This window comes from Puma concolor, chromosome E3 (assembly GCF_028749965.1).
Source record: "Puma concolor isolate L17-30 chromosome E3, mPumCon1.1.hap2, whole genome shotgun sequence".
NCBI lineage: Eukaryota > Metazoa > Chordata > Mammalia > Carnivora > Felidae > Puma > Puma concolor.
In genome coordinates, this window is record NC_141682.1 from 30185647 (window position 1) to 30195611 (window position 9965).

Here is a 9965-nt window from a genome sequence, read left to right on the forward strand (position 1 = left end):
GCATCCGACTTCGGCTCAGGTTGTGATCTCACGGTTCATGGGTTCGAGCCCCGCGTCAGGCTCTCTGCTGTCAATGCACAGCCCATTTTGGATCCTCTGTCTCCCTCTCTTTCTGCCCCTCCCCGGCTCTCTCGCTCTCGCAAAAATAAACATTTTTTTTTAATTTATAAAAAGAAAAAAAAAGAACCACTTTTACTCTGAGACCCCAGAACCATCCCTCAATGCTACCACTTAAACTTAGTATATGTTTTGTGCTGTTATATGAATATACCTGTATATTAAACATACCTCTTTTAATTTTGCTTTTTAAAACCAATTTAATAACACAATTTTTACTGGGGAAAAACACATATAAAATATGCCATCTTAGCCATTTCAAAGCGTACAGATGTGCGGTATTAAGTACACTTCCATTTGTCAGAGGAGGAAACTAAGGTCTAGGGAAGGTAGGCGACGTGTCGAAGATCACAAGGCAAGAAGTAGAAGAGGGAGGCCCGGAACACAGGCAGCCAGACAGCTCTTTAAGGGTGGGGTCTGTATATGCCAACTAATTTGGATGTAAATTAAGAAAAATAAAATTAAAAAAAAAAAATAAGGGTGGGGTCTGGGTCTTTGTCCTCTCTGTACCTCTGAAGGTAGCACACAGTAGGGGCTCAAGCCTGCGAGGAAGTGACCAGTGAAGGAGTGAAGGCACCGCATGGTCAGCACCCCTGGGGGCCTTGGGAGTGCCGACCTGAGTGGCTCGGCCAAAGAGCCTCTGCCTGTGCTGGCCTCTAACCCGCAGGCTCATCCAGGTAGCAGATGATTCACATCAGTGAACCAGGCAGACCCTGAACCCTAGGACGCAAGAGCCAGGGGGAAAGAAAAAGGTTGGGGGAGGGAGGGTCCCAAGTTCATGGAAACTGCCCCTTGGGATTTCCACCTCCCTGCCTGGGGCCGGGAGCTCACCTGAAATGCCCTTCTCTCCTCTTGTCACCAACGGAAACCCTGCTTAGCCTTCAGGCCCAGGGCTAGCACCCCTTGCTGTCGCTCTGGGGTCCCCCAGGAGGAGCTGACCTCTTCTTCCTCTTGTTTCCCCGCTGTCCCTTCGGAGCGTTTGTTTCGTTTTACTGGCATTACAAATCATGCTGTTCCTTACATCTGTGTCTCCACACTCCCCAAATCTGTAAGCTTCTTAAGGGTGGGGGCATCTAACACCGTGCTAGGGATAACAGACACTGGCGAGGACCATTTACAGTCACGGAGGGCTCGAATCAGGCTCCAGCCCAGCCACGTACCAGTTTTGTGACCTTTGGCAAGTTTCTTAACCTCCCGAAGCCTTGATGTCCCCATCTGTAAAAGGGGAATAAGAATCCAGCTGACAGGGCGCCTGGATGGCTCAGTGGGTTAAGCCTCCGATGTCGGCTTAGGTCATGATCTCACGGTTTGTGGGTTCGAGCCCTGCGTTGGGCTCTGTGCTGACAGCTTGGAGTCTGGAGCCTGCTTCGGATTGTTATCTCCCTCTCTCTGCCCCTCCCCCACTCACACTGTGTGTGTGTGTGTGTGTGTGTGTGTGTGTGTGTGTGTAAAATAAGTAAACACTTAAAAAAATTAAAAAAAAAAAAAAAAAGAATCCGGCTGACTTAATAGAGTTATGGCAAGAATTGAATAAGCCCAAGTTGACAGCTAGAACTCATTAACTACTATTATTATTAATAAGTCTTTAATAACGAATCAGACCAAGAACAGGCACGAACAGTTTTTCCTTCAGTTAACACCTAAGAAGGAAATGCAAAAATGAAACAATGGTATGAACAAACAAGAAACATAAATAACTAGGTTTGTTCTAAGCACACGCTAGATACTAGGACGTTCGTAATCTCCCGCGTTCCTGGCAACAGTTCCCACCACGGCAAGTTACACAGTCCGCTGCCCATCCAGCATATCCCAGAGACTGTCGCATCTCCTCAACCTTAACCAGGAGCGTGGCCCCCCGGAAGACATCCCAAGCTGCCCCTACCCCTTGTCATACCTTTCACACTCAAGGAAATTCCTACCACTGATACATGGGGTTGATTAGGAAAGACTCAGGACTACAGCAAAGGACAATTGCATTGACGCCCCTCACTTGCCCCCTGTCTTATTCTCCATCCAGGAGCTGATGTGACCTTCGAAAATCAAAACCCAGCTCATGTTAGCTTCCTGCTTAACACTCTGCCCCAGTTCTCCTGCAATGGGAATAAATTCTGTACTTTTTTTTTTTTGTAACCACAATCTACAAGACACTAACCACCCAGTGTGGATCCTCTCTGATCCATCTCCATTCTCTTCCCTGACGCTCTGAGTGCCAGCCTTCCTGGCCGTCTGTCTCTTCCTCTAGTCTGTCTCTTCCTCTAACGTAGGAAGAGGTCCTTTGCATTTGATCAATGACATTTACAAATATATCTCTTTCATAGGGAAGCATTTCCTGACCATGAGATGGAAAAATCCCTCCCCTATTAATTTGCGTGACACTTACCATTTGAACTACAATATTCGTTTGCCTAGGTATTATCTGTACTCCTTCACTTCCCTGAATAGAAGCTCCCTGTGGTCAGGAACCTTGTCTGTCTTGTTCGACGCTGTATCCGTAGCCCCTAGAACACCTCCTGGCACTTACAAAACACTCAATACCTATTTATTGAATGAATAAATGGTTGGGGGGGGGGGTAGGGAGCAGATTACAGTCATTTTTCACTTTTATATTTCAGATGAAGTTGAATTTTTTATAAAGTGCACATACTATTCTGTAATTAGAAATAACGCCAGAACAAAATAAAATGGAGATAATGAAATTAGCATATTTAATCAGACAGATGAAAGGAACACAAAACCGTTCCCAAAAGTTGATTATGTGGATTGCTGGCAATCCATATTATTTCAGTCGCCACACTGTTTATGAAACCAGAGACATTGGCCAGTGTAACGATCTGCTTGCTAGCCAGACTAGCAAGACTTTTATTAAACAATCGTCACCTCCTCTGGTGATTGAGTTTCCCACTTTATTCCAATCCCCTACCCTCAGCACTTTTATTTCTACCTCTGTGCTTCTGGCAATGCTGTTACCTCTCAGGGCATTGCCTCCCATCCTGTGCCACCCTCCCCCCCAACCCCACATTTCCCCTGTCCAAAATCTCCATCACCCTTTATGGTACATTCAAATCTATCAAGAAATGGCTACAACCACAGCCGACTGTGCTTTTTAAAAAAGCTCCGTGCTTTTTCAAAAGTCACCTTGTCTTTGTGTCTCCCTCAATTAATTACAGTTGGTGGAAAGCAATATTTTTATACATCTAACCACACTGAAATGTCACTATCCATTTTCCAACTGAGTAAAAAGAAAAAAAAACACACACAAAGAAAACAATACCTCACTGCTAATGGAAAATTGCTGTCTAAGGTGGATGGGAGCAATTGCTTGGAATCCTTCTCGAAGGAAAAAATGCCAGGTGGTTTTCGAGGGTTCGAAAGTCATTCCCTCCTGCATCCCCATGAGGAGGAAGCTGGTAGATACACAACTGTCTGCAATTGACAAAGCAACGGACCCAAGAAAGAACTGACTGGTAAGCTTGGAATAAATTTCTCCAATGCTATCGGGCGCCATCCGCTCATGTCCTGTTATGACGACCACTCAGCACTGACTGAGCGCTTACAGGGTGCCAGGCTCTGTGCTAAATGCATTATATACACTATCTCGTTTAATCCTCCTGACAGCCCCAAGTGGTCATTATAATTATTATCCTGTTGGGGGAGGTTATGGAGAGGACATGACCGCCATTTGACCCAAGAGCCGCCCCGGGAGCAAGTGGAGACTCCTCACCCCCCTCCCTTGTCCTTGAAATGTACAAGTATTCCCCCAGACGGAGCCACTCCAAGGACACAGCTACGGAGAGCATCTGGAAGTATACGTGACTGAACCCTGTTCTGGCCTCTATAAAAACTTTTAATATTCAGGCAAGCAGGTACAGAGGTCTACTCCTCTCACAGCCACCTATACATTTTCTTGTTTATTACACCTGCCACCTACCCATCGGGAACGGTCCCTTTCTTGTGTCTCCGTGTATGGGGGGCCAGTTTCAAATTTCACCCGGGGAAGCTCTCAAGATATCGAACCAACATATCCCCATTTTACAGATGAGGTAACTGACACACAGAGAGGTTCAACAATTTCCCAGCGTGTCAAAGCAACAAAGTGTTAGAGCTGGTTTGGAGCCATTTAACCTGATTTCAAAACTCTCATTCTTTGCTACTAAACTATACACATCTTCCACCTAAAAACAATAATTAAAATAGGGTGCCTGGGTAGCTCAGTCGGTTAAGCCTCCTACTCTTGATTTCGGGTCAGGTCATGATCTCCTGGTTCGTGAGACTGAGCCCCACATCGGGCTCTGGGCTGAGCGTGGAGCCTGCTTGGAACTCTCTCTCTCCCTCTCTCTGCCCCTCCCCTGCTTGTACTCTCTCTGTGTCTCAAAATAAATAAATAAACATTACTAAACAAGTTAAAGATAGCAGTTAATACCACCTACACTGAAGACGACAGGTTCTGCAATCCTTTCTTCTTTTTTCCAACGCAGGGCTTGAGCTCATAACCCCAAGATGGAGAGTCGCATGCTCTACCAACTGAGCCATCCAGGCACCCCAAGCTCAGCTCCTTTTTATTTTTTAATGTTTATTTATTTATTTATTTATTTATTTATTTATTTTTAATTTTTTTTTCAACGTTTTTATTTATTTTTTTTGGGACAGAGAGAGACAGAGCATGAACGGGGGAGGGGCAGAGAGAGAGGGAGACACAGAATCGGAAACAGGCTCCAGGCTCTGAGCCATCAGCCCAGAGCCCGACGCGGGGCTCGAACTCACGGACCGCGAGATCGTGACCTGGCTGAAGTCGGACGCTTAACCGACTGCGCCACCCAGGCGCCCCAATGTTTATTTATTTTTGAGAGAGAGAGAGAGAGAGACAGAGTGCAAGCGGGGGAGGGGCTGAGACAGAAAGAGGGAGACATAGAATCCAAAGCAGGCTCCAGGCTCTGAGCTGTCAGCACAGAGCCCAGCGCGGCGCTCGAACTCACAAACTGCAAGATCATGACCTGAGTGGGAGTCGGACGCTTAACCGACTGAGCCACCCAAGTGCCCCAAGCTTAGCTTCTTTTTAATGGGCCCTTGTTTCCCCACCAGCATTTCATGCATTACAACTTACGTTGGCTTGGCAATAGTTATTCCACAGAATCAATAGCACTAATTTTCACACTTCATTAATAAATAAATGGAGGTCGCAGATGTTATAGTTATGAATCCATAGATCCCAGGGAAGTTGAGAGGGAGTTAAAAAAAAAAAAGCTACTTGGATCAAAAAAGGTTCAGAGATCAAAACTCTTTAAAGGTAACGATCCCAGATTTAAGAATCAAAATGGGGACCCTGGATCAGTGTCTTAAGAAGATTTCAAGTTTGGATAGGTAGGGCGGGAGGAAGCAGATTTGGGGATCCAGGGAAAAGGAGATGAGATACTGTGGTTTGTATGTGAATAGGAAGCAAAAGTCAGAGTCTTTGATGGCTTGGAACACAGGAGATGAGAAAGCCTTTCTGCCCAGCTGTTAACAGTTTGCAGCCTAAGATTCAGAAGGATAAAAATTTCAGGAGCTAACATGCTATCAATTGGGGATTCAGTGCAATTTTTCTGTACATTTGAAAACTGTCCCAGTAAGACAGTGAGAAAATAAAAAGCTGTAAGAGAATTATTAGGCAACTGACCGACACGGCAGTTTGAGTTCAGAGTGCTGCTCTGTGGAGTTCCTTGCAAAGAATGAAAGCAGGAGCTTTCTACAGATGCAGTAATAAAATAATCGGAGGAACCAACATGTATTGAGCACTTACCTTGAGCGCTACATACATCTTCTTGAGTATTCACAATTCAGCTATAAAGTAGGTATTATTATCATCTCCATTGCAGAGAACAGAGGCAGAGTAAGGCTTAGTAAGGCTGCCTAAACTCACATAGCCAAGCAGGGGCAGAGCCAGCATTCAAACACAGGGCTTATTTGAATACAGCTTCTACTCTGCAAGGACCCGGCATTCTTTCAAGGCCACTGAGAGCTCCAGAGACCAACAGGGTGGCCACATATTCGTAAAATCACTGTATATGTTCTGGGACTCTCTCAACAGATGTAGAAATCTTCCCGAAACTGGGAAAGCAATAAACCCTCATGTGAAAAGCAGAAAGGGGCTCTGGGGTCTGACAAAGCTGGGTTCAGATCCTGGCTCTGAAGTCTAAATGTCACAGCACCTCACAAGCCCCAGTTTTTCCGTCTATGGAAGGGAAGTTATAATAGTCACCTCAGGAGGCTGTTGGGGGATTGAATGAGACGGTGCCTTTAAAGTTCTTGCATGGCAATCTATCAATAAAAGGCAGCCATTGTGGGAATTATCCTGAGCTTGTAGGAGGCAGAGACCCTCAGCCTTGGTGTCATGCCAAAGCACCAAAGCCAAAGGGTTTTCAAAGCCCGAAACAGGAGGAAGGACCCAGATTTTAAAAGGAGCAAGAAAAGGAAAGAGGTTGGGACACTATGGGTTCCAGGTGCAGCAAGACATTTGACTGTGATTTCAACTTGAACCCTTGAGAACCAGAATACAGTTGAGCCATTCTAGGAAGATTTTCTGAATTTGTAATGACAGGTATGGAGAAAGGGCACACACACACACACACACACACACACACACACACGATCTTCTACCCGGTCAAAAAAAAAAAAAAGAGCACATTCACAATACTTTGGTCCAACACAGCTGAGCATGGTTACCCAGATCCAAAGCAGGAAGCTGAGGGTCCTTGAGAAGGGTGAGAAGCCCTTCCATGCCCGGCAGGAGGCACCATGCTGGGCAAGCAAGGCAAGGGCAGGGGCACCGGGAAGAGCCCCGGGTTTGCAGGGAGGGCTGGTGACCCTGGAGCCCTTGCGGCTGCCTGTATACTTTGAACGCAGGAGTTTCAACCACTGCGTCCTATTAATTAAAAACAAAACACCCTTCGCTTGTTTGTAGACGTTGTTGACACCAAAACACCGTGGGGAGACTCAGCAAATAATATCGGCCCGTTTCAGAAGCGCCTTCTAGGATTGTACCCAAAGACTGAATGAGTCAAAGGGGAAAGGGGAAGGATGTGCACAGGGTTAACCTTCCCCTAACCCTTTCCCTCCCATCCGCGACCCAGGACAAGGCGGGGGAATAAACGCTGGGAATTTCAGCTGTGCCCTGAACCTCGCGCCGGGGTGGGGGAGAAACACGGCAGAAACCCAGCGGACACTCCCCCCTCTCCAGGGACGTGGGCGCTTTCCAGGTTGGTCCAACGGCTACCAGCGTCCTGGCGCATCCTGGGCGGGGAACCGACTCTCCTCTCTCGGCTGCGGATAAGATCCTACTTTCCAAGACCAGCTGCGAGCTAACGGATCCGGGACTACCGAGTCCACCCCAGGCTCCCGGCTTGCTGCCTCGCGATTTCCCGAGCCTCCCGGTGAAGCCCCAGCCGGAGGGTCCCCCTTTTGTTCGCGGGAGAGCGCGTCGCTGCGCCGCGCTGCGCATCCCACCGCCCCCCGCCCCCCGCGCCGAAAGCCCCGCTGCGGGGGCGCTCCCCTTGGTCCGCTCCCTGCCCTCCCCGCGCCCCCGCGACCCCCAGCGCCGGCGCACGGCTCCCCAACTGTGCCCCCCTTCCAGCCGAGTACTCACTTCTCCCCAGTCCCTCCGCGGTCCACGCCGTCTGCTCCACCGCCCCATAGCGCCTCAAAGGCTTCTCGGTTTCCAGATGGGTGGACAAAGATTGCTTTAACTCCATCGCTGATCCCCGCGGGCAGGTCGACGGGTCCCCCTTTACTCCATCCCCGCCGCGGGCTGCAGGGAGGGAGGCGGCTCCAGCCAGCAGCGTTTTAAGGGGCCGGGCGCTCGTGACGCTGCTCCATCTCTTCCGCCGCCAGGGCCGGGGAGCGCGGACTGGTACCCAGAAGGCGGAGGGATGCAGGACGCATGCGCAATGGGGGTAGGAGCGGGGGCTTGGGGGCTGGGTAGGGAGAAAAGGGGGCAGATGATAACTCTAAGAAGAACAACACAAACAACAACTAAAATAGAACCAACTCAAAGGAAGTAAAAACAAGGCCGCTGCCCAAGCTGGAGCCGGTGGTGATGCCTGGCCTGGGCACCGTGCGCAGCTTGTGATCTGTCGTCGGGCTGCCGGATTTTGAGTGGGATTTGTGAGCGCGTCTCTAGCTGTGGGCGATGGATCCATCTTTGTGGGGAGTGTGCAGAATCCTGAGCGTGGACCTGAGCGCATTTTTGTGAGAATCTCTTGTGATTCGCTTCTGCGTGTATAACTTGAATATGAAATGGAACAGTCTTGTTATGAGGGTGCCTGTGTGGACACGGTATGTGTTTGCATGAACTTGAGAAAGGCACGAACGTATTTTGGACACAGTAATAACAAAGCTGTTTGGAACAGGGGTCTTTACTTTCCAGAAACTCGGGGGGGGGGGGTTTCTTACTAGCAAAGCATGGCAGCATTAAAAGTACAAAGTAAAATGACCAGCTAGATTGATAAAAATTAATAACAGTTATTGAACGATGGCTAGGTGGTAAACACTTCCTAACAACTGTGTGAAAAAGATGCTATTTTGTTGGCCTTGTTTTACAGAGGATGAAACTGAGTTGCAAAAAGATTATTTGCCCCAAGTCCCACACTTACCAAGTAGCCTGGTCAGCAATCGAATCCAGACTCAGTTTCTTTATTATACTGGCTCCTTAGATTGATATGTTTTTTTTTTGTATGGTAGGAGTTGGAAAAGGCGCTATAGGATATAAGGTATTTGTTGTTTGGTGTTGCTTTTAAGATGTCATATGGGGGGCGCCTGAGTGGCTCAGTCGGTTAAGCGTCCGACTTCAGCTCAGGTCACGATCTCGCCGTCCGTGAGTTCGAGCCCCGCGTCGGGTTCTGGGCTGATGGCTCAGAGCCTGGAGCCTGCTTCCGATTCTGTGTCTCCCTCTCTCTCTGTCCCTCCTCCACTCATGCTCTGTCTCTCTATGTCTCAAAAATAAATAAACGTTAAAAAAAATAAAAAAAAAAAGATGTCATATGGGGCAACTTTTGTATCCCCATGGTTTGTGGAAGTGTAGAATGGCCCAGATGTTTAAGAAAATTATTTGGCCACCTGTAGTAAGTGTCCTTAAAAAGTTACTATCAATAACGAACTTCTAAATAGCCCATGAGAGAAAACGGAAATAACAATGAGAATCATAAAATATTTAGAGCTGAACAACCATGAGAGTACCACATATCAAAACTTGTAAGTTTTGATAGAAGTAATGTATGGCCCTAAAAACATGCATTAAAAAATGTAAGACTAAAAATAAGTGGGTTAGGGGTGCCTTGGGTGGTTCAGTTGGTTAAGTGTCTGACTCTTGGTTTCAGCTCAGGTCATGATCTCACAGTTGATGAGTTCGAGCCCCATGTTGGGCTCTGTGCTGACAGCAAAGAGCCTGCTTGGGATTTTCTCTCTCCCTCTCTCTCTGCCCCTCCCCTGCTTGCTCTCTCTCCCTCTCTCTAAATAAATAAACTTAAAAAAATAAAATAAAATTAAGTGGGTTAGGATGAATGGATAAGCAAAACATGGCCTATGCATACGGTGGAATACTATTCAGCCCTAAAAAAGGAAGGATGAACCTTGAGGACATTATGCTAAGTGAAGTAAGCCAGTCACAAAAAGACAGGTACTGTGTGATTCCACTCACATAGCATATTTACAGCGGTCAACTATCATAGAGGAAAGAAAGTAGAATGGTGGCTGGGGAGGAAACAATAGAGAATTCTTGTTTAATGGGCATAGATTTGCAGTTTTACAAGATGGAAAGAATTTTAGGGATGGAGGGTGGTGATGGCTGCACAAAAATTTAATGAATACCACTGACTTAC

At 47.4% G+C, this 9965-nt stretch overlaps 1 protein-coding gene across 1 annotated transcript in view; it reads right to left on the reverse strand.

Annotated features, from left to right (window-relative positions):
* BMERB1 (bMERB domain containing 1) overlaps positions 1–8003 on the reverse strand; it is a 122581-nt gene extending 114578 nt beyond the window's left edge. Inside the window, exon 1 of the mRNA XM_025916908.2 lies at positions 7736–8003. Coding sequence (XP_025772693.1) covers positions 7736–7841 — 106 coding nt within the window. The 5' untranslated portion in view covers positions 7842–8003. The remainder of the gene's footprint in view (positions 1–7735) is intronic.
* Between the last annotated feature and the right edge of the window lie 1962 nt (positions 8004–9965).